We start from the raw sequence: 26,270 nt of genomic DNA, 5'->3' as shown, positions 1-26,270 counted from the left end.
CAAATCTAAGCCAGAGCTGTAGTAGTAGTTTGTAATAGTGCAATGCTCTCACAGATCAGCACAATGTAAAGGAAGTGTTGATATTGTAAGCCGTGGTTAAGAGTCAAACTGACATGATGCTGATATCCAGGCCAATTAAGCCAGACTCATTATGCAACAGAAAAGAAAATGGTCCTATTCCTCCAGTCTGGATATTTCAGGGATCCTGCCTTCATCACACCCTTGAGCTGTAGCACAATATCTCAGTTTAACAACTATTTATTCACACTCTGTCAAGATTATTGTACGAAATGCTTTTCTCCTCACCAATTAATGTTACATACTACCCACATCTATCCTGATACAAACAGCACTCTTCAGCTGTTTGAGCAGGATTGTTTCTGTTTTGACATAAATGCCTTTCCTACATTAATATTTATGACAAATGCTGCTGCTACACCAAGATATGAAAATGTTGCTTTCTATTATTCAACAGGTAAGGTAAAATAAAAGCAGACGCTACACTAGTAGCATCTAAACAATTCATAAAGTATGGCTGCACTGATCTCTGCTTAATAGGAGCATATCTAGTATATTTACCACAAACATTTTCTTCTATAGTTTCCTTCACTGCTGCCTGGATTGACTATTACTAGTGTCACCGCTTACAAAATGAAAATTTTAATGTTTTTCATCATGTTCAAACGTTATTCACATCGGTTCTTTCCAATCAAAATCCACAATGTTTGCGTTTGGAAAGGTGCCGTGGGCTATCCTCACATCTTAGTACTTGAGAAGATAAACAAGTCAGCAACTGATCAAAAAGAAGTTGCACATAAATACATACTAAATTACACACTAAATTATAGACTCGTCTTGAAGGTGAAGATTAGAATTATTTACCTCTGTAAACATGAGGTTTTTGAGGTCTGGTGAAAAACGATACTGAGAAATGTTCAGGAGAGCTGACCATCACTCCTTAAGTGAGCGGCTACAACATGATGCTTTTTCCTATCATTTAAAATCAATATGAAACAAAAAAGAACCATTTTTACTTTGTAATGCACATTTCGGGTCTTATGGCGCATGGTGCATCAGTGCACAATATTCAAAAATGTCTTTGCAATCTTAAACTATAACTACATATACTATAAACTATAAAATAAGCTCTGTCTTAGCAACAAGTTTCTTTTTTGGCTGACCACAAAAGGATTGTGAATTATACAGAGCGGACTTTTAAATTCCAATTTAATTCCTGGATTTGAAATAAGGTAGCAGAATAGCATCTCTAATTTGAATGTTGGGAAGCAGAACTAAAATGAATTGAAATTTTAAGAAATTGTCTCATTTAACTAGAAAAAAAAGTTTGTCAAGACAGTCATGTTGGCCTTTTGAAAAGTTTAAAAAAGGTTTTAAGGTTGTATATGCTTTATGTGCTTTGAATACTGGTATAAACAGCAGTTGTTAGAACGACAGATAGAACGATAGAACGATAGAACGATAGATAGATAGATAGATAGATAGATAGATAGATAGATAGATAGATAGATAGATAGATAGATGGATTTTTTTTTTACGTTAGACCAACTTATAATTTAAATTGAAAGTAAAAGTTCAGTGCCTCAAAGTGAATAAAGTCTGGTTCATATAAATCTGCCATTTCAATTCCTCTGACAGCTAGTACATACTGGCACTCGGATCCTTCACAACAAGCCACAGGATTAAATGGCACCTTTTCTTGCAGCGAGAGATAAGAGGAAGTCCACCATTTAATAATCCTACAGCCCCATAAGACACCTTAGGTGCTTCTAATGGAATAAGAACAGACTTTGTGTCTGTCCGGCTTACTCTTTATAAGAACTACAGCACTGAACTTACGTCTTTACCTCTTAAAGAGTTAGTTCACCCAAAAATGAAATTTCTGTCATTAATTACTCACCCTCATGTCGTTCCAAACCCATAAGCCCTTCGCTCATCTTCAGAACACAAATGAAGATCTTTTTGATGAAATCCAAGAGGTTTCTGACTGCAACATTATTACCAATTTCAAGGCCCAGAAAGGTAGTAAAGACATTGTTAAAATAGTCACTGTGACTACAGTGGTTCAACCTTAATGTTATGAAGTGCTGAGAATATTTTTGTGCACAAAAAAATAAATAAAAGACTTCACTCAACAGTTTCTTCTCTTCCGTGTCAGTCTCTGACGCTGTTCACGTTGTAAACACAGAGCAGCGTTTCCGGGATCTACTCCAGAACGCCGGCTCAGTATTGGCCGGATCCTGTGTCAGTAGCATGTGTCAGCGTGCAGATGTTGCAGTCTATGGAGGAGTCAGAAAGCTCTCAGATTTCATCAAAAATATTTTCATTTGTGTTCTGAAGATGAGCGAAGGGCTTATGGGTTTGGAATGACATGAGGGTGAGTAATTAATGACAGAAATGACATTTGTGGGTGAACTAACTCTTTTAGAGGTAAAGACGTATGTTCTGTGCTGTAGTTCTTAAAAAGAATAAGTATGTGCTTATTCCATTAGCAGCACCTAAGGTCCGAATACACTTTTGCTAGTTTAACGACAGGAAAAATAGTCGGCGTGCCCGGCGCATGGTCTAAAAGGGTTGTCCCTATTATCTTAATGAGTAATGGGTGTGTTTTGGGAGTAACGTGGAATAAACCAATCAGTGTCTCATCTCCCATTCCCTTTAAAAGCCAGTTGCACTTGCGCCATGGCGGATTCGCTATTTACATGGCGGAATTTGCAAACAGAAAAACTGAACGCTTCTCCAGAGAGGAAACGGATCTACGGGACAAAGTGTGCGCGCGTTGTGGACACGCCTATAGGCGCATATTACAAACACGCTCTTTAAATAAAAAAAATATTGCAGTCTATTTCAGTTGCCTCAAAATAGCAACTGCGCCTGAACACACCTCGTTTTCAGACCAGCACACCGATGGCCGCAAATGCATTTGCTATTTAAGCAACGTGGCGCAGGACGTGAAAATGATAACTGCGTCGGGCTGAAACTAGCAAAAAACACTTGCTGCATTGCGCCGGGTGTATGATAGGGCCCTATAACAACACACACTAGAAGAATACACAGTCATTTCTCATAGGTCTCATAAAGGGTCTACTGCACACACACACACACACACACACACAAACAAACAAAAACATTGACAAAAGGTCTATATTTGTGCCACATTTCAACTGACGAATCTAAGGTTCCTATTATTTGCCATTTGTTGCATGTTCTCAGTTGCATGTTTTATTCATTAACCAATATAACCAGGTAAGAGGCATGTCTGTGCACCGTCTCCTACTTTCAAAGCTGACATTAAGTCAAATCTTATGAAGGCTCCAGACAACAGAAAAAAGAAAAGCACATTTTAAATAACTCACAGGGGGCTAAACCGTTGTCAGCAGCCTTAATCATTTCGTGGGAGGGAAGTTGAACCGCTTTACATCTTTGATGCAATAAGGACATCAACCCTTTGTTCCACAAAAAAAAAAAAAAAAGAATCATTCTATAATACAGCTTTTGCTTATAATAATAGTTGTTGATGGGTCAACATTTTTTCATTTCCCATTCATTGCCAGCAACCATATCTCCCTGTTGCCCAAGACTATTTGCCCACTGAAGCTAAGCAGGGCTGAGCCTGGTCAGTACCTGGATGGGAAACCTCCTGGGAAAACTAGCTGCTAATAGAGGTGTTAGTGATGTCAACAGGGGGTGCTGCTCACCCTGTGGCCTGTGTGGGTCCTAACGCCCCAGTATAGTGATGGGGACAATACACTGTCAAAAAGCACCATCCTTCAGATGAGACATTAAACTGGGGTCCTGACTCTCTGTGGTCATTAAAAATGTGGTCATTCAAATTTTTCGATGTCTTTTGAAAAAAAGAGTAGTGGTGTATACTGGCCAAATTTGCCAAGTGGCCTCTGTCCATCATCATGGCCTCCTAATCATCCCCATATATACTCATTGGCTCGATCACTCTGTCTCCTCTCCACCAATAAACTGGTGTGTGGTGGGCGTTCTGGCGCACTATGGCTGCCGTCGCATCAAAGCATCATCGCTTTGAGTACCCAGGAAAGCGCTATATAAATTAAAACAAATTATTATTATTATTATAAACAGAAAAGCAGATTTGCATTCATTTGGGGGAAAATGTTGAATCCTCCCTCATGCTAAATGTAAAATGACGTGGTGTGGAATTAAAAAGGAAGATGGCAGTGTTTATGATCAGCACTGACAGGCCTTCAGATCAGCTCAACGTTCAGAGAAGCCGCAGGCTGAGTGCTCTCTCTCGCATGGCCATCACGTCATATGTGTGACCTTCATCTGGAAGCACAAACCTGCACCCTCTGTGACACGTATCCATCGTCTTCGCCAGTGTGATGAAGCAGGAATTACACTAAATTGCTACTTGAGAGCGTGGCAAATGGCTGCAAAAAGAACTGGCAAGACAGTGATACACTAGAGAATGGCATTTTATTGTCATGGTAACACAGATGCACTGACCATTTAAAATGCTGTACTGATGTCTTAGAAGTGGACAGAGCAGAGGTCCAGATGTAATTATGGTCCATTAATGGAGGACCTGCTGCACTGCTGTCATTAAGACTTACACTGAGCGTTCTTAGAATAACGATAAATCATACCTCAACAAACTAAAGCAGATGCATGTCTAATTTTTATCTTATTTTTTATAAATGGCATGTTTAATGGCAAATATCCCATGAAGGCACCAAAGCTCTGTTCCAAAACCTTAAGGCATTATAGGCATGCTCCCAAACACAAAAAGCTGTTACAAAACGTAGGCAGCAAAACTATTCTGCCTTCAAAGAGATCTCGTTTTGGCTACATTTTAAAGGCAGTATCACATGTAGTGTTTACGAATAAGGAACTAACAGAATAAACTGCAATAAGCTTGTGAAATGATTCATCCAAGATGGTGGATTCATGGAGAGGAAACTGAAAAGTTTCACATTGATACAAAATGTCATACATTGATTACGTTTACATGCACCCTCATAATGTGATTATAATGGGATTTTGGCAATATTGCGATAAAACCTCATGTAAACACAATACTTAGGTCAAACTAATGCGATTAAGCTCAATCGTAGTAACCACAATCACATAAAACTATATCATTCTGAAGTATTCCCTCAACTCTGTAACACTAAATCTCTGCTCCTTATATTCATCCAGAAACGCTGTGAAAAACGTGACGGCAGCGTAGGCATCCCACTTACAGCGGCATTGCTATGTTTTTCGAATAATATTCAATACGTCCATAGAAATGTGTTAACACGCCTACTGTATGTTAGTTCATTATTTGTGCTATGCATTGGGATATGTGAAGAATGGCATTAAAATTAACACACTTCTTAATGAATAATCAGAATAATGCAAATTGCAGGTAAACAGGCGTAAAGAGTTTTGCTTACTGCGAAGTCCTTACTCTGATTATTGAACAAAAAAAAAATCTCATTATTGGTGCACATGTAAACAGTCATTGTGAATGTTATTCTGTGCAAAGAAAAAACATTCAATAATTAATTTCTGAATATGTTTTCTTTGCACAGTTTTACATTCATAAAAGTGCCGTAAAACGAAACTTTGTTTTCACTGTTTCAAAAATGATTTTAGAATCATCGAGTGTCTAAATTATTAAAAATGGAGAGAATACATTCCTGCAGTGTTCCATATATTTATTTAAACACAGATGTTCTGTCTTGCAAACGATCTATACCTATTGCTGTATTGCTGTATTTAAGTATTGCTGTTTAAATAAATATTTATGTTTTCTGTGTCCTAAGCACATGCCTGATTTATTTAGTCTGTTTAAAAATATTTTTTAAAGTTCTTTTTTGGTTTAAATAGTAATGCTTAATTTTGAACGTGTCGCTCTGAATTAATTAATAACTTTTTTATTTTATCTTATTAAATAATTAGAATAATTTCAAGCAGAATTACTATTAAAAAAACATGTTTTATAGAACAAATAAAGCCATCTTAATTAAAGTCTTTCTGTTTGTCCTAAAGGAACGCTTTTATAACCATACGTCCTCAAGGTGCATTCAGAAGAATGCCAGTCAAGCATCTCACCAGGTGATGGAGCAGAGCTACAGTCAACGGCTTCTTTTGATCAGTTTAATGTAACAGCAAATTCATTTGTTTTAACCTTGGGAATTGACTTCCTTCCATCCCAGAACGCTCGTTAAAATTAGAATTGGAAAAAGCTCATGCCTTGTGCTGCCCTGAAACTGCGCTGAAATGTCTGACTGTGTGACTGAGTAATGTGTTATTCCCGCAGCAGCGTTGACTCACTCAGAAGCCCTATCTGTGTGGGCAGCGTAGGAATAACGTTCCACTCTGTGTAAACCCTCCTCTGATGATAACCAAAAACCACCAGCTGTGCTAGTCCTGACAAGCTTGTAAGCAGTGAGAAATCAACCTCTTTTATCTTGTTTACTCAAACGAGGGCAAACGAGCGTCATTTGTAAGCGTGAGAGTGAATAATTAATCTTTGTTCTTCCGAAGTTCTGCAATTTCCCATATCCAATCATCCCTGATGTTGAATTTGAAATGGTGAATGTGAGAAAATTTGACTCTAGGATCTACTGATCAGGATCTGCATCTTATAATTACATCTTGAATGACTTATATACACCATCTCCACACAATGAGCTGGAAAAAAGAAATCATTTTGAGCGTTGCCATCTAGCTGGGGGCCTATTTAGTCCTATTTAAAATGAATTGCAGACATGTAAAGAGCTTTAAAATGCTTTCACCCTACCTGGATCCTGAAATTTAGACGTTCCATTCACAACCATTCGCAAAAAAATTTTCAGATTCACGTGGGCTCTGGATATTGCAGAGAGACTGTTATATAACTGAACCATTTGGACTGCGAACACTTAGGGACTTTTGCTTCAAGTTTACAGTGATGCATATCTACTAATCATCATCACAAACAGGATGAACTTTAGTTAACTTTAGTTTAAGTCTTGCAAATAATTGAATCTTTTTGTTACTCGTATCAGTGAGTATAAAGTATCCCAGCTTCCTTAACTGAACACCATAAAAAAAACTTCTTTAGGGAAGCCGATCACTTGGAAAGAGGTTAGGATAGTTTAGATTTTGACATCAAAACTCACTGATCTCAGCGAGAACAATGAAACCGCAGCATGTAACAAAGTCAATAATTCAAAGCGTAAAAGTTTTATGTCTCGTTTGTGGAATTACAAATTCAAAAGCAAAAAAAGTTCACAGTCACGTCTATTCTATTTGTGGTTTACATGGACACAATCTTTCTGGTCTCGTACCTGCGTCCGTCCATTTTGCATTTGCGTTGTATAATTCAGACTGCAGCCAGTTGGATTCTGGCTAATGTATTTATTTCTCCTTGGCATTGGACACAGAGCGATGTACTCACTTGCTAAAAATAACTGCCATGGCTTGCTGAGTACTAATTTAAGACTCAAATATAATCTAGTATACTGATAAACAATGGTGAAAAGAAGCTCATGCTTTTCTGAATGCGCAGAGGAAACCATTTAAATCGTTTAGGCTAATGTCTTCAAATCAGCAATAAAGAAATAAAATCCAACATCAGTGGTATCATAACTTGGGCTTCAAATACTGCTAAATACATGCCTTTAAAAAAAAAGCACCTGGCTCTTCAGTTTAAATGAACCTATAACAAAAAGTGATTCATTTACCAGACATTTGCTAAATTAACCTAAACTGAAAATATATGTACTGTACATAAATTGCTTACCACAAGAAAATAATGCAATTTGTTTATACAAACACAACAGCATATAATAGAATATGCAGCTCACTACACAAAAACTCGAACATCTGGATAGGTAGGTAGGTCACTTCAGAAAAAATTAGGCCAGCCAGCTTGAATTTAAGTGAGTCACAATGCCTCAAAATAGAGGAATTAATACAATCTGGCAGGGTGGTATGATATACAAACAGCAAACAGAAAGTTATTCACCAGTATTAAGTAAAAGCAATGTTTCGTTTACATTATAAACCCGTAAATGTCTAGATCGACATGATATTAGTGCAGAGAAGCTGTCTGGCATGCAAGACAAGCCTACAAAATCAGCCCACACACAAGCCGAGAAATAAACATGAGAATCCAGAGTGGACATTTTGTTCAAGTACAAATCGTCGCTCAAATTCTCAGTAAATGCTTGGTGGCCTTCATCGCAATTTCAATCTAATCTGGCAATATCGGAGTAAAATACATTAGAGACGGATAAAAGTGGATAAAATTGAAATATTTACCGCATTGTGTGTCTGCGTCTGTCCAACTAGTATCAGGATGTTGGAGCAGATGATTGAAAGGCAGAAATTGATCAGAATGATTGATCTCTCTGACCTGATGTACCTGAAAAGAAATGGTATATCAAAGTTGCATTCCCCCAAAAGTGCAATGGCATTATTTGTAATATCCCTTGTACATCAATGCACTTACCTCCATAGAATACCATACACCACGGCCAGTGTGATCAAGGCCAGACAGGACAGACCACAGCCCACTATTAGTGTCACAGATGGAACCCCTGAGTACTCCATAGCCTGTGAATGGCACACAAGAGCTTCAGTGAGTGATTTTCAAACCCATGTACCACTAATAAAAGCCCATTTCAGTGCCTTGTAATAAAGCACTAGCTTGTTGCAGCACAGCCATTTATACTGCACAAATTCAGAGGATTAAAGCACAAGCTTTTTTTGGTCTCTAATTCAATTGCCCCCATTCAATCTCCAGCCACCTTTTCAATAAAAGGTGTTTTGCCCCCATACAAATGAATAGTGCTCATTATCAACAGGTGAGTGCTTAACGTCACAAGCCATAATTAACTAAAATACGTAACAATCTCTTCTAAGCCAAACCAGACCACTTTGATGTCATTTGGTAGGTATTTCCAGTAATGCAAGTGCTACTCCTTGAATCGGAAAACCTCCAAAATGGAATGTCAGCGTTACATTCAAATAACATGTAATCGCATTAGAACTATGACACATTCAAATATCAAGTTCAGTCACCTTTATTTATATACAGCTTTACAGAGATAACAGGAAAATAAAGCAACAAAAACAAAAAAATATGACAACAATGGTCCCATAAATTAATAAATTATTTAGTTCAAATCATGGAAAATAGTGGTATTTTTAATGGTATACAACAACAAAAAATGCTTCAACGAAAAGGGTGATTGGGTCTTTTAAAAGTAGGATGGGGACTTTCATTTGTCTATCAAAAATGTGATTGGCTCTTTAAACTAAGGAGGGACTTTTGCCGACATATTGATTTGTTACAATTTCTCCTATATATTTGTGTGCGACTGGACTGTCTCGGCCCCTATGATGTCTCTTGTTTTGGTGTTTAAATGATGTTTAAACATGCATCACTGGATGTTGACCATCATTTTGAGCACGGTTTAGAATCTCAGAACATATTGTGTGTACATATATTGTGTCCACATACATATATAGGTCTATATATGACTACCCATCATCTTAAATAGCTGCTTGTATTAGGTTCACAGGCCTTAACTAAGCCCTGGCAGTGCATATCCCAGCTAGTCCCTTTATTTATGTCTTTTCCCCCAGAATTCCATCTGACAACCCCCTCAATCCAGCTCCCAGGAGTCACAAGTCATTGTGACATATCAGCCGTGCATTGCAATGATAGGAGTTATCAAACTTTGCCCCTGCTGAATCACGGAGACGCAGACAACACCATCATTTTCACACGGGAGCCATTTATTCACTGACTGATCACATGGGTAGAGAAAAAAATGGCTGCCTCTTACTCTGTAGAATAAAACAGCCATGTTCTGCTGAATCTACTAGTAAAGAGACCACAGCTGATGGCATTGTATTTCAAATGTGAAGCTTATCCAAATGCTATGAGCAATACACAGCAAAGGTAAAAGGTAGATTAATATTATACGGTTACATTAATCTACGTCAATGAGACGGGGAACTTTAATAAAAGGATGAAGCCATTATTGCATAATAAGAAAGCCATAATTTATTTGCACAATCCAGGAATATCTGCATAATATCTCAACGCTAAGAATTATTTTATTCATATAAATAGCTTATTTAATCTCACTGATAAAGAGGCTACAGCATATGCCATCTCAAACATGAACATATCCAAATGCTTTGAGCAACATTTAGGAAAGGCAAAATGGAGATCATGATAGTCATGATAGTTTTTTACCCTTAGTTTACATCAATATGTGAAGGGGGAAGCTTAAATAAATGGTGAAACAATAATTAAAATATTAACGATATACTGTCCATAGAATAATTGAATACTTTAATAGCAATTAATCACAGAAGAATCTGAGCTCACACACACACACACAGGCTGCACAAGCTTTGCACAGGTAGATTTCTATCTTAATCAAATATGACATAATTGAAGTCAGTTATTAAATATCACTTTGAAAACCACACACGCACTTTAATCAATACAGCATCTCTTGTGATCCCCCGTAGAAGTCAATTCCAATACTTACTATTTCTCTGGGTTGTTGAGCCAAAATGGCGAAGGTAGATACCCGATCACATAAGCATTTGGTGTGGGATGCATCGGTGAGCACAGTTCTGCATCCTTTAGAGCTCCAGCTGCCCCAAGAATCGTTCCTACACAACACACAGAAGATTAAATAGCTTTAACAAGCTTTTTTCCCCCTCTGTGAATCCGTCGCTCGGAATTCTCAACAGTGCTCTCTCATCTCACCCACTTCACTCTTACTTAAGCGACAGAAAGTAAACGCAATTTTAGTGCAGATCGTATTGAGTGCGACTGAAGCGCTGGCTGAAGGCTCTTTCTGTGGCGCTGAACGACTCGCAGCTCACAGATACACTCACACCACACAGAGCAAAATAAACCCGAACCTGTGGTTCCCTTTGACGCTGGTCCTAACGTTCTGCTTCAGCTTTCTCTTATCTCTCTCTATCGGTGTGTATTTCCACTCGTTTTATTAATTAGCGCCTTTTGGACGCTTTCCTGAGGGGAAAAAAAAACAGCCTAGAAACGGCGGACGGCATCAGATTGATACTCTCTTGCCTCCTGCCTCGCGCTACAGCGGAGGGGGGAGATGCCTCAGAAATAGTCCCTTTTTCTTGTTCGTTCATCCTGGTTACGGCATTTATCCGTAAATATCTTTAGTTCATCCAATTTTATAGCTTTTGTTTTCGCAATATTCTTCCTCCGAAACGTAAACGTCAGGGAAAAAACGAGCGGAACCGTTAACCACCCCGTGAAAACTGACTGGATGGTAGCAGCCAATTTCTCCTTCTCTGGCTAGCAAAATGATAGAATAAACATCTCACCTATTTATTAATGCTTACACATCTCGGTTGATATTGCTGTGGTTACAGCTAAAGATCGCATGCTGATATATCACAACTTAGCATGATAATAAATAATTTAAAAAGGGGAAATAAGCTGATAAACATCATTCGGGTATGTATTTACTTAACTGATCAATGTTTGATTACATTGTGTAAAATATTCATATCTGAACTTCTGATATAACAAAATCAGTTAGTCAACACCGTAGTTCTAAACTAGTCTATACTACGATTAACCAGTTGATACTGTAAAAGTACAATATAAAAGCAACATTGAATTACAGTGCCTCCAAACGATGCATAACAAATACAGCCTTTTTCCGGAGGCTGTATAACATGACACCTTTAGTAACTCTTCCCTGAGGAAGACTATGGAGGATTTTGTCTCAGCACATCTCCATAATTAAACCGCAGCAATTGCTCTCTTTTCAAGGTTTAATTAAGCTTTAAAACTCACCCTTTTTCATATGCATGGATAGCATGCATAATAACTTTCATTAAAAGTGAGTAAAGGGCATTATATGATAGCATATCTTTAGTTCATACATATTCATATATGAAAATGTATGATTCGTTTAAAAATGACCTGAAAAAGTACCTGAAATGTACATTAACTAATGATCCAAAAGCATTTCATGCATACCAAATGACCCTCAGTTTTGAATCATATTTAGCTGTGTACAACATAAATCAGGCTGGATTGATTCGCTCATGGAAGACGAAGTGTGGCCCTGTCCTGTCTAACCGCATCGACAGCAAGCCAATAGCCACTGACTCCAGGCATTTATCAGGACATTGTGGAATGGATTACTGTGGGTTGCCATGTCAGCAGACCTATATGATTTGATCCACTCAATATGTGGTCAATTCATCCAATCATTGACTATATGACATTATAGAAGCAACATTACGTTATCATCATCATTGGAATTGGAAGTTGAATATATTTTCTACCAGTGAGAAGCCAATTTATTTTCCGTTTAGTTGCATCTGTTCTCTAGTTACTCACTTGGCTCTTCCGGTCTGGGTGGAATTTGAAAGACACACAGTCTGTGGAGGAGTCTGTGGGTGTATGAATTACGCTAGGCTCAAGATAGACTCGGTTTCTAGGCAATTGTACGAGGAGGAACTAATGACTTTAAATAGCCGAAACTGAACATGGCGCTGTCCGTGGTACTGAATCACTACATTTAGGGTAGCAGAATAACACTAAACATTTGACCACAAGTTTGTGATTTGATGCTTTATTTAAAATAGTTATTAATATGACACTTTAGCAAAAAAAAAAAAAATCTTATTCTTATGATTATTTAATAATAATCCTTTATATTTTATAACAATTGTACTGTTAGGATGCCAGGTTACTGGCAGGAATTCACTTAATATAGGAAAATGTGTGCTTTAAACTGCCAGAATGTTGAAATCAGGGGTCTATTCATTTCTGTTTTGTGGTTATTTTTGGACTGTTCATTTTATACATAAGCCTTGAGTCTAACAATAATCCTTTAAAGGCACTTCACAAAGCAACTCAGCATTACACGTAATTCAATTCTGTATGAAAAAAAGTAGCATTGGACACCTGACAAAAATACAACATAAAATGATCACCAACCGCATGTTTTTATTCCTATATGATTCCAAAATCAAGGAAATGATGTAGATATCATATATATAACAAACTTATTGAAAATTTTTATGAACTTAAATCATGCAAGCATCTATGTTGCACAGCACTAAACATGCAGTTAATTTTTAATAACTCCTCCTGATGCCTGTCAATTTTCTTCAAGATGTGACGACTGCTAGAGACTATATCTTCAACAGGTAGAACATAAAAAATGCCACTACTTTTGATTGCATTATGTATGAAACATATATTATTCCATAATCATTTCCAAGCATTTTATGCATTTAGATGCTTTTAAATTTACCATGAATATTTTTTATAAAAAATATTAGGATGCATGCAAATAAAACCTTTTTTTTATTTTTTTTATTATCATTTCTTAGTTTAATCTTGTGATGTCACAAATTAATTCCATGTACTTTCCCAATCAAGGTAAGGTTATAATAATTCTAAAATTACGTGAAAAAATACTGTTTAAAATGTAGTTTTATATTGAATACAGTAAACCAGATTACAGGACGTGCCACTTGTCACTGCATGTCAGCTACACAACATGACAATGCCAGATAGATAGATAGATAGACAGACAGACAGACAGACAGACAGATAGACAGATTAGATAGATAGATAGATAGATAGATAGATAGATAGATAGATAGATAGATAGATAGATAGATAGATAGATAGATAGATAGATAGATAGATAGATAGATAGATAGAACATAAGGTCATCTCTTAGAAAAAGAGTTAGTGGCAAACCATTACAAGAACTTTGCTATTCCAATCATCGCCTCTATCTCTTCAGAGGAATATTTTATGAGGGAAAAATGGAGATTTATATCAAAGTTTCGCCGTCCTGTGCTTTTTCATACATGAGGGAATTGATAGAGTTGTAAGTATTCAAGCGAGAGTCTGTATGACTGATGCAGAGCTAAGCAACATTTGGCCTCCGCTAGAAAGATCACGCCTTTAAATCAAGGTAACTTATCATTTTCACAATGCTGGGACATATACTAAACCTTACAGATAGCTTTGGAGAAACATCTCATCGGTTGTGCTGAGATGGGAAAGAAATAATTTGAATCATATTATATACAAACGCTATCCTGAAGCCATGTTTATAGGATAAGTGAACAAGGCTTACAAGCAAACAGGATTGTAATGGTGACTTCAGGTATTCGCAACACATTTTCCTCCTTTTTTTTTATCCCTGTTGCTCATTACCATTTTATAAAACAGTGCCTTTGTGTTCCTACAAGAGTATTCTTGGTACTCTTGCAAAATTAACATACTTCATTGTTTTTCTGCACAAATACAGTGTTAATGGCATCAACAACATGCAGTCAAGTCTACGTGAATGAGAAATCCAATCCAGACACAGTTTAACCTCAGTTTGTCCTCCAATCTCATGTTTTTCCAAATCTGTATATGACTTTCTTTCGTGGAACACAAAAGAAAAAAAACAAAACATTAAATGGCGCTGTTCCTGTTTATTTTAATTACAATGAAAGCTTTTTAAAGGATGTAGAAGCACCATAAAAGTCAACCATAAAAATTTTACACTATATTTCAAGTTATTTTAAGTCATACTACACTTTTATGTGAAGAACAGACCAACATTTAAGTTGTCATTCATTTATAATCTTCCTCTCCAGTGAGCTTTTAACCACCTCAACCCGGATCATTCATTCAGTGAGTCAGAATCAAGAATCAGTCTGATTCATATCCAAATCATTTAGACCGGCTTTGTGAACTGGACTGAAGTGAAATGATTCACTGAAAAGATTCAGTTCAAATGAACAACTCATTCACAGATCTCTATTTCTCTCATGAACACTTCTAGGACTTTGGGCAGATAAGATGTTTTGTGAATAATGACTAACATTTCAGTTTGAATTCCACACAAAGCCTGGTACTGACTATTTTTATAAATAATTTGTTGATGCTTTTGTGTCCTTTTTGAAGCTTCACAGGTTCAGTCACCAGCACAAAAATCCTCTTTTTTTCTGTCCACAAAAGGAAGAAAGTCATAGAGGTTTGGAACAACACTACAGGGTGAGTAAATGATGACATTATTGTCATTTTTGTCTGAATTATTCCTCTGAAGGTTCCACTCTGCGTGGAATATCACATATCAGAGGGGAAAAAAAGATGAGCTTTCTCACTCTCGCTGAGCTCGTATACGCTAGCGAATATACATAATGACTTCCAAGAAGAAAGGCACAGAGTTATGATATAAATGTCATCAAAATCAGCAGCTTTTTCTCCCCACGTTGTTTGAGAAAATCTCTCGGGGCTAATTAAAATTGCACCTCAAAATATGCACAATCATGGCAGAGGGAGCAGATAGAGTTGTGCATTTGTGTTCCGTAATTGTTTGCCCGCACAGGCCAATTTTGATTCCGTGCGAAGAGTAAACACGTTAACGAACAAATTTATTAATGAACATGCGTCCACGTAAATAATCATGCAAACAGATTAGAGACTAAACTCAACAGCAAATTCATTTAAATTTATCATGAATAGGCATGAAATCCGCATTATGTGAGCCCAATAAGAGCGGCTCTTTTTTTTGATAGCAAAATATGAAGCTTGTTTATATGAGTGTTTCAGGGCAGAGACCCCTCCCTCTTTATAAGCCGTCTATGATAATACCACAGGGCTAAAATCCATTCCAGTGGCTCAAATTACACTCAAGGGGGCAGACTCGGGTGGCCTCTTTATTCAATGAAAATTGAATTTGGTAAATACGATTTCTCTGTTCTTATCGGTCACCGCACAGAGAGGCCTGGCTCATACTTGCTCATTTCGCTTCTGAAGCACCGTGTAATTTTCATATTTGAAGATGATTAAGATTAAATAGAAGCCATTTTCAATTTGCAGCATGGACCAGACAAGACTAAACAACTAATAACTGGAATTATATAGATATCATATAATTATTGAGAAAGATCATAACAAAACAACCTGAATTAACACGATAATGTTATTATCAAAGTCTATCATCATTTAATCACTCGCATGTTGTTCCAACCCTGTGTGATTTACTTCTGAAGAGCAAAAAAAAAAAAATATTTAGAATTTTTGTCAATATTGTTTGGACCCCATTTACTTTCATTGTATGGGTCTTTTGTGTTCCACAGAATAACAAAAGTCATACAAGTTTGGAATGAAATGAGGGTATATCATAACAGAATTTAAATTTTTGGGTGAAGTATCCCTTTAACTACTTTTATCGTACTGGTTTCACTTTATTTTGATGGTCCCTATAACACATTCTGCTGACTATAAGTAACGTTGAACCTACTCTCATCAGAGTGTTAGTAGAGTTTTAGTAGACTGGTAGGGTTAATGTTAGAATAAGTTGACATGTTGTTGCAAAGTTACTTATAGTCAACGGAATGTTCAAAAGGGACCATCAAAATAAAGTGTTATCATATTCCTTTAGTGCTTTTCTGAGCCAAAAAAGACCATGCAAATGACACAGGAAAAAATAGCAGCACATGGCATGGTACATACAGTACTAATTACTAATGTAAGTTGAACTTGTTAGTGCTACAAATATTTCAGTGTGACCAAACCTGACTCTCATTTCTAGAAAACATCCCTTCCTTAGAACCTGTCACCACACAGCCTGGCCGAAAGAAATACGTGCTTCATTAATTGCACGCTGAGGAACAAAGGGGGAAAGGCTGCCAAATCCAAATGGACTCGGATGAAAAGCAAAGACGAGACTCAATGTCTCTGAAGAGGGTCTCAGAGCTGTAGTCACAAGCACAAGTGACAATAGAGAATATTAGATTCTCAAAATCCACCACACAACAGTTATTCTAGACAAAGAGATGTCTCATGGTACTGACAGAGAAGCTGCTTTGGTGGTATTAGTTTAGTGGTTAAAGACCTGAACACAAACAGTTTCGGTTAAATCCTAAATAAGGATCGATCCATGAACCATCAAAACTATATGACTATATGCCTTATAAAATAACTAAATATTCACTATAGAAAACAACTTCTGAATGCCAAATCTCAAAAACAAATATATAAGAAATGAGCCACCAATACAGTTATGCTCTAACTACAGTCCGTCCTCTAGAAAGAATAAAAAAAAAAACATATCATATTTTTTTTCACTGTTTCTATCTTATATCTCATTTATCATGTGCTTTAATAGCAGGTTCACTATACCATTCATACGTTGTTGTTTTTTTGTTTTTTTTTAAAGAAGATTTTTATTTAGTCTGCATTTATTTGATCAAAAATGCAGTAAAAACAGTAATGTTGTGATTTTTTTTTATTTTTTTTTTTTTTTTATAATTTTAAATCTGCTAAATAAATGATTAACTGTATGTAACAGGTTTCTTTATTTATATATTTTAAAATATATTTATTTCTGTGAAACAGAAATCCTTTGTAACATTATAAATACTGATATTTTAACTTTTGATGAGTTTATAATGCATCCTTGCTTAAAGGCACAATATGTAACTTTTTTGCTTTAAAAATAGCAAAAATCACTATATCTATGTTATATATTTTTTTTAGTTGTGTACTTACATTATCCCGACTGTTTCCAACAACTTTCAAACCAGGAGAAATTTGTAATTTAATTCGAGAAACGTCCCGTTTCTTTATTTCCGTTTTGTCGCCGCCAATGGCGTCATATCCGCGTTGTCCCTGGTTTCCGCTCGTGCTGCCATGGCAACCAGAGCTATGAACCAGAGCCGTCTGATAGTAACCAAAGCGACTGACGCGGACAACTTTGTAGTTCGCAATTTCTATCTGCACGCTGTTGTTGTTTCGTTCAAACATTATGGACCATGGCAAGCAGACTTTGGATAAAAAAGGAGAACTAAAACGAGAATCAATATCAGCGCGGTGTTTTCGAGATGCCTAGAGCTCCCAGTATATAAACGAGAGCTCCACGTCCGAGACTTCGACCGCTCCTACATGTACTTTATTAAACAGGTGAGCACATTTACATAAAACTAATCAATGTTTTATAGTTCAACAATGATAAAATGTCAGAATATGATCTGTATGTTATTCTAATGTTGATCTAGCTTACTGCTAGTCTCATACAGACAGACTAACACATACATTTCAACACATTCAAATGCAGTTTAGTGTGCTAGTGTAATGTTAGACCAAGTGAAACAGCGCTGCGTTACCTCACAAGTTTAATTTGTCTAATAAACTGACCTGTGAGTTGTAATTCTGCGTGTAGTTCGGTATAATGAAATGTCCATATTCCTTTTATATCCGCGGGACTCGCGTCGCTTGTGGAGCTGATAGCTGTCTCTTAGCAATCCCGAACTGCTTCATATCACAGTCATGATAAAAACGTTGATGTATTCAGTCATCCATAAACATTATTAGATCGGTCGGCTTGACGTTGACGACAAGATCCATAATTCTTAGCAAATGTTGCGTCATCAAACTACGCCTTTGTTATTGTAAATAGGTTAGCGACCCCTAGTGGCGAAAAATGCCATACTGTGCCTTTAATAAAAGTATCTCTTTCTGGCAACACTTTACTTAAAGGAACACTTCGACTTTTTGGGACTTTAGCTTATTCACCGTATCCCCCAGAGTTAGATAAGTCCATACATACCCTTTTCATCTCCGTGCGTGCTGTAACTCTGTCTGACGCACCCACCGCTAGTCTAGCTTAGCACAAAGACTGGAGGTAAATGGCTCCAGCTAGCATACTGCTCCCAATAAGTGACAAAATAACGCCAACGTTGTCCTATTTACATGTTGTGATTTGTATAGTCACAGCGTGTACGAATAACAAGGTCACATGAGACACAACCATCTTTTAACTGTAAACATACTGGGAACTATATTCTCAGAAGACGAAGCACTGTTACTTCTGCGGAGTGATTTACTCCAATTCTGAGCGAACTCTGCTCCTCACCACAGGGCTTCTCAGGCGCTGCGAGCAAATCACTCCGCCCAAGTTAGCAGTGCTTTGCCTTCTGAGAATATGTGACCATGTAATTTGTACACGCTGTGACTATACAAATCACAACATGTAAATAGGAAAATGTTGGCGTTATTTTGTCACTTATTGGGAGCAGTCGGGTCAATTATTTTTTTTTATTTTTTTTTTTACAGATTGGGCTTTGGTCGGACTCGGGCTAATTTAGCTTTTCTCCTTTCATCGTGCCCATAATATACGTGCAGAGCGCAGGCTACTGTATGGAATATTGTTATATTGATAGGCTAATATTATAAATATGCAACGCAATATGCGAACACGCGAGTAACGCGACGCGCGTGCAATGCATTATGTGACAGTTGACCATGCAGAGCATCAGGGAGAAGTTGGAGCGTAAGGAGTCACTAAAAGTTCCCAATACTTCAGGAAAAGCTGCATTTTGAAAGAGTTTTGATTTGATTTCCGAGCCTGAAGCCTTCAACAGTGGATGCTATTCTTTTTCTTCACAACGATCACAAATAAACAGTGAATGAACCTACTCAGTTCAACGGATTTTTTTTTCTTTATTATATTTTTATTATTATTTAACGTTAGCCAGTTGGCGAAGAGTTCTTTGAAACGTTGTTCTTCAGTAAAGTTACTTGACATCAAAAAAAGGTAGGCCATAAATCTTTATTTACTGCTGGATCACATTTGGCTATATAATATTCTCTACTGCATGCTTATGCTTCTCTGTAATGGACAGTCTGTATTAATATTTGTGGGCATAATTGTAGGTGGTGGTAGTTATGTTTGAGGCCTATAATAAAATTTTACCTAGTAGCGTGTGTGTGTATGTGTGTGCGTCTTGTGTGTGTGTCTAGCAGAGACAGCACACATCAGAGAGCGCGCGTCAGAGAGAGCTCAAAGTGATATTGATGTTGGTCTCGGGTCAGGTTCGGGCTGAAAAATTGCAGACGTTTTCGGGCTGGGGCCGGATTAGGGCTTGAACACCACGGGCCAGGTCTCGGTTAGGGCTGGATGTTTTGCCCCGTGCAGGGCTCTAGGCAGTATGCTAGCTGTAGCCGTTTACCTCCAGTCTTTGTGCTAAGCTAGGCTAGCGGTGGGTGCGTCAGACAGAGTTACGGCACGCACGGAGATGAAAAAGGTATGTATGGACTTATCTAACTATGGGGGATATGGTGAATAAGCCAAAGTCCCAAAAAGTCGAAGTGTTCCTTTAAAGGCTTTATTATAATGATATAAACATATTTGAATGCATTAATTATGCCTTAATTATGCCATTGTAACCACGGTTATAATATTGATCTATTCATTGTTACACCTTTAGAAAGTATAATGCATTAAAACAGATGACATACAACCAATTTCAGATGTAACAAGTAATCAGCAAATATATTGCATTTGAACTTTGGTTACAATTATTTATGAAAATATATAATGCATTATAATGTACATTATGAATACCTTTATAATGCATTACACATAAAAGCTTTTATCACAGCTAGCTGAGGATGAATATGAGGCGAGGAGAAGCGGATCTAAAATAGCAGCTTAAGTTTTTTTTTTAACAAAACAAAAGAGTAGAATCCAACAAAGAGTAATCCAACACAATGAGTAGGCAACACAACAGTGTGCACAATACACAAATAACACCAGACCATGCGTTAGCAGAACTGAGGGCATTATATACATAAACAAATAAACAAATGAGGAACAGTTGTGTGTAATCAATGAAACAATGAGTAACTACAGCCCTGTTCGGACGGTAACTGTTTCTCATGTGGACATCCGTAAAAATACATTTGAATGGCACCTCAGTGATAAAACTCATGCATTCGGATGGAAATTTTTTCAAATGTCACATGCTTGAAATAATCATAATAATCATAATTTAATTTAATAATAGGAAAAAAATCTCCTAATTAGTATTTGATTAAAAATAGGAAGATAGACACGCTATAGTTAATATGGTTTTCTGCCTTTTTATCTCAAAATGATAGATGTCATTTTAGAAATGTGGAAATTAAAGGTTGTGTCTTGGGTTAAGGTATGCTGGACCTTGATCTATTCTGAGAGACAGTATTCTCAGAATAATATCTGGATAAAAAAAAAAAGTAAACATTTAAATGTTTAATTTTTTAAACATTAATTAAAAAAAAACATTTACATTAAAAAATATATATATATATATATTTTTTTTACTTGGCCCAGTAGTTGTTTAGGTGAAATTGCAATAATGTTGAAAAATATTGAGGAATTTCAACATTTTAATCTTTATTGCTTTGCCTTAGAAACAAGTTATTACATTTTGATTCAAGATTCCACAGACATTTTTTTTTTTACTTGAATTGTGCACAATAAGACAGATAACAGGAATTAATAAAAATAAATTGTGTCAGTTCTTTTGTCATGTTGACTTCAGAGTGAAAAGATAAGAGGAGCCTGACAGCACCGCAAGTGTTCAAAATATTTTTCTATCAAATGTATTCTCTGACAATAACACGATCAAAATTCTATTACTGCTAATGTCAACCACTGTTTCACCTCGATAGCAGCAGAAACATGTTTCCATGGATACAATGCTCAATATTTCAACAAGCTATTTATTATTGCCCATGAAGTTATTGTATTAAAGGCTCATTTTCACAAATCAGAACACAATCTTACACACACACACACACACACACAGAGACTTCAAAACTGACTTTCACTTACATAATAGAGCTGTCCCACAGTGCACAGAATGGATTCATTGTTCCCTGCAAGAAAACACACACACTGTGATTGGACAAGCGATATACCTATTAGACATACCACAGTACATACCGATAAAGAGACATTTTCACTACGATAGCCAGTATCTCAAAACATAAGTCACGTTATTTAATAGACAAATTAAGAAGGAAAGGAAAAAAGGAGAAAAAAAGCTCCCATTGTAATCATCTGGGCCATATCTTGATGACACAATGAGGAGAGAAATAACTGGTGATGGCAAATTAATTATCGGACTAATTACTGCTATTTGTCTGTTGATTAATGAGCCTGAAACATATGTCAGAGGTATTGTAGAGCTCCCCTTTGATTGGCTGGAGTGATTTAAAGAGGAACAGAAGACCATATTTCCTTCCAATTTCAACCCAAATGCACCCAGATTTGTCTTCTAGTTTCTCTTTAAAAGACCATATGTCTCATTGCATTGTGTTAGCTTTTTACATCAATTACAAGGGGGGATTTGGATCAATTGATTAGTGTTGCAGGATCATATGTTCACAGTCCATATATGCTGTAAATGCTCTGCATACCCAAATCATTTGAGAGAACGAGTTTGTGGACTTGCTAAATAACATTAACACTACAGTATAAATGGCAATAAATTCCTTTTAATTTGAGGTGTAACATAAAGCTTACATAATAAAATGTTGGTAATATGTAACTCTTTTTTTGCCAAACGACTGTAGTTTTCTTAAAATCTACCAGTTACGGAGGGTTTCGGGCAAGCGGATCCACAGCAGCTTTTGCACATACGCTCTGTTGTTATGCATCAGCATCATTGTTCCGCGTTTTAAACTTTTAATCACGAAAGGACTCGAACTACACAACTACATAATCAAGGGCTTCATTAGTTGCATCAGGTGTGCTTGAGCTAGAACACATGAAATATCTGAACTGTCATGTAAATGATTCAAAATGCAGGTTTTTGAAAACTATACTGTTATCATGTCAGTGAAAACTGCAAAAGCGCGAATTTGTAAAAACGGTGACGTCATGCGCATGCGTCTTACGTGTTCAGTCTACAGGTGCGTAGTGTTTCTTTACAATGTGACATCGCCAACTACTGGCCTGGCATTAATAATTCAGTTTTTTTAGTTGGTTTTTTTGCGGACCATTTTGACAACGTTGTCGTTTTTTTCTGTTTTTAGCACATCGTTGTCGTGTAAATGTACCATAACACACACACAAACTGAACAATAGGCTACTTATGTTTATATTTATGTTTTATTTTTTGTAAATGAACATGCTTTTTACAAATGCTGCTTTCTATTTAATAGGCATCTGAAAAGGCGTCTGATGCAAATAACATACTGTAGATACAGCCGTTATTGCGACATAAATTCATGTTAAACAAATCACAGTATCCACAGTTAGCTGTTTATTTCCAATAGATTTGGGAACTTTTAGGCAGAAAAAAATCATCTTAAAAGTTATCTTAAAATGCACTGAAATTGTTATCTCTCAATGGCATTTTTCACTCTGCCTATTTATAAAGGCTTTTGATGACATCCATGAAAGGAGGGTCTTTGGGATATAAAGGCTGTAGATCAATCCCTTGTTTGAAAATGCTTATTGACTGCATGTATTGCATTAATGGCATATTAACATGCTCATTTAAACCAACAGACCAATAAAACAGCAAAAGAGTCAAAAACTAGGAGGTTTTAGAATACATGCGACCTCCATGTCGGCATCAGTTAGCCTCTCTGGATTGTGTTTATGAAGCGTGTTGAGATCTGACTGGTGCTTACATTAGCTAGATGAGCTAACTCAATCTCCAGCTGGGCTTCTGTAACTCTGGGTTCTGGTCGGACAGTCACAGCAATCACTTTTGAGTTCACAGCAGTGTTATTCCTGTGGGTCAGATCACAATCACACACAACAGTCAGTTCAAGCTTGAACGAGAAATGCTAATTTCATTCATTTCAATACTTCCATTATCATCAGCATCGATTTTTGTTTAAACTCTTCATTCTGCACATTTGAATGGAAAGAGCTCATTTAGCACAGAAGTATCTCTCCAGGTTGGACTCAGTTTAGAAAAGTGGTGTTTGTAATAATTGGTGTTTCACTTCAAATGAGATCTTTTCTGCTAGCAGAGACCAGAAATGTTGATTTAAAGATGGGCAAAGTTACAGTATATTAAACACAAATTGAATTATTTTGAAGTTTTTTGATTAACTCGATTAATGATTGCCTCTGGGTAAAATGATCCCTTATAGATGAAAAGCAGTCATTTTTCATCATTAGACTCACTTTTGTGTACTTTATTACTTTTTGATTTCATGATCAAAACCAATATTTGTTGGCTATGTATATATTTCAAACATATTCAAGTGCTTTTATTATAAGCACAAGAGTACAAACACATTTTTATATTAAACTTCAAGTAGACTTAGAACTCAAAATATCTCTCTTTCCTTTCATGCTTCCCTCCTTCTCTAACTAAACAAATTTTCTTTGAGTATCATTTGTCAACGTGAACTGTTTAGGCCGGGCATGATTTCATGGTCCATTTAAAAAGAAGCAAAGACAGAAAATGGATGCCCAACAAGTAGCTACTCAAAAGTCTGCAGTGAGAAATGAATTTTATGAAAGTAATCGACAAAGATGCCACATCTGAGACAGATCTTTCAGTTCTATACTTCTGACATTATTTTACAGTCTGTCACACTCTTTGTTTTCGATTATCGCAGTCAGAACGCACATGTATTGACCTGAAAAAAAAAGAAAACCTCTGTGGACTTAGCCATGGAAAATAAAAAAATGTCTCTGTGTTAGTAGATCATCCTAAAGGCAAAAATGAATCCTTTTGAAATTAGATCAAAGACATTATCTGTGCATGGTTAACCAGCCTCTTGGTTTGATTTAAACAAGCAGAAGTGGACTTGTATGGTGTCATGAATCTCCACACAGCCTGAAAGGCATGAAATAACACAAAACTCTTAAAGAGATAGTTCATCCAAAATTTAAATTCTGTCTTATGTATGTAGCCTATACTCAGTCATGACTTTCCAAACTCATATGACTTTCTTTCTTTCATGGATCACAAAAAGTCGATTTTTAACAGACAATTTTTGTTAAAATTATTTAACCATATAATGAAAGTAAATGGTGATCAGGCTCCAAGAGGATTAAAAAAAAACATAATTAAATTGGTCTATATAACTATATTTGCATACCACACTACATTTCAAGTATTTTGAAGCTACGACTGACTGAAACTTAAATTCATTGAAAATCTTAACTGAAAGCCATAGCCACCATTTACTTTCATTATATGGAAAGCTTAGACGCTTTGTCTACTCACATAAATAAAAAAAGTAGAAAATTACACCAGATTGTTACTTTTTTGGTGAACTATCACTTTCAAATTACATATTCTGTAACTATTTGCATCTAAATCACTAAAAACAAGCATCCATTTAAGTGCTCATGCACTGTTGATTCTCATAGTATGATCTTCACAGTATTTTGTCTTGTGATTAAATGTTCAACAACGTGATCCGTCTTTACAAATCCCTTAGCCATGTTGCATTGTTTTTGTTTGTTTATTTTAACACTTCTCTTATGTTATCTTCCACTGTTTGTTCTGATTTCCATCTCCCTACTGGCTTCAGTGAATCCAACAGAGCTCAAGAACAGAGGAACGTCCTTTTTCTCCGTTCTTCCATGAACTCTCTCCCTGTCAGTGGGAATTCCATGGAGGAATCATACTCAGGTTTACTGAGATTTGATTGACAGCTCAGAGCCACACCAGAAAAGGTCTGTTTCTGTCCTGTATGCGTCTCCGGAGGTTTGAGCAGAAGTCCTCAAATGGAACAGGAGGTTTTGATCCAGAGCTTCAAGACGGACTCTGAGCATAACCAAGAATTTTCATTTCTGACATACAGTCTGGGAGAGAAAACACTGAAGTCTGTTATACCTGCTTCTGTTTTAGGACAAGAGGAAAATCAGAAGGAATTTGAAGGGACAGCTCTCTTAAAACCCAAATATTTCTTTTTGTGTGCGCGTGTGTGTGTACAGTATTTACCACTAGGCTTTAACACATAAATACCTTAATAATACCATAACAAACAATGACTACAACAGGCATGCGAACCAAAGGAGTGGAATAATGCTGCAATCACGTCACGTCAGAATTGCCGTAATTACGAGATGACAAATCAGAGATTCTACTTTAAGCAGTTTACGTCCTCAGACTCAGTTTCTATGGCAACACTCATGATGATGCCAAATGAATCCATCCTGCAAAATCCTGCATTTAAGTTCTTTTTAAATGACATCATATGTCTTAGCTTTCTAAATAAGACTTGTAATGAACATGAATGGTTTGAAACTTAGAATTATGGTCATTCCGAAGCTGACATGAATGCAACACAATTCATTTGCTAAAAAATTAAAGAAAAAACAAGCAGCAATTATGGGGGCCAAGCAGAATAAGACGATAAGACATGCCAACGTGGCTGAAAGTGTCAGACCAACTGCAACAATGAGCAATTAAAGACATTTAAAGAGGATTTTAGGCGAAATGGCTGAAAAATCACA

The 26,270-nt window shown here is 36.6% G+C and overlaps 1 protein-coding gene across 4 annotated transcripts in view; it reads right to left on the bottom strand.

Annotated features, from left to right (window-relative positions):
- Positions 1-26,270, bottom strand: part of adgrb3 (adhesion G protein-coupled receptor B3) — a 182,327-nt gene that overhangs the window by 34,204 nt on the left and 121,853 nt on the right. For all 4 annotated transcript variants that reach the window (XM_084092600.1, XM_084092602.1, XM_084092603.1 and 1 more), the window contains 5 exons: positions 23,474-23,576; positions 21,666-21,709; positions 10,536-10,662; positions 8,477-8,580; positions 8,287-8,389 (listed from right to left, as the gene is read on the bottom strand). In XM_084092600.1, coding sequence (XP_083948726.1) covers positions 8,287-8,389; positions 8,477-8,580; positions 10,536-10,662; positions 21,666-21,709; positions 23,474-23,576 — 481 coding nt within the window. The remainder of the gene's footprint in view (positions 1-8,286; positions 8,390-8,476; positions 8,581-10,535; positions 10,663-21,665; positions 21,710-23,473; positions 23,577-26,270) is intronic.

This window comes from Abramis brama (genome assembly GCF_963993115.1).
Source record: "Abramis brama genome assembly, chromosome: 19".
In the NCBI taxonomy this organism is placed as follows: Eukaryota; Metazoa; Chordata; class Actinopteri; order Cypriniformes; family Leuciscidae; genus Abramis; species Abramis brama.
The sequence above is the reverse complement of the archived record's forward strand: the minus strand, read 5'-3'. Positions and strand labels throughout refer to the sequence as shown.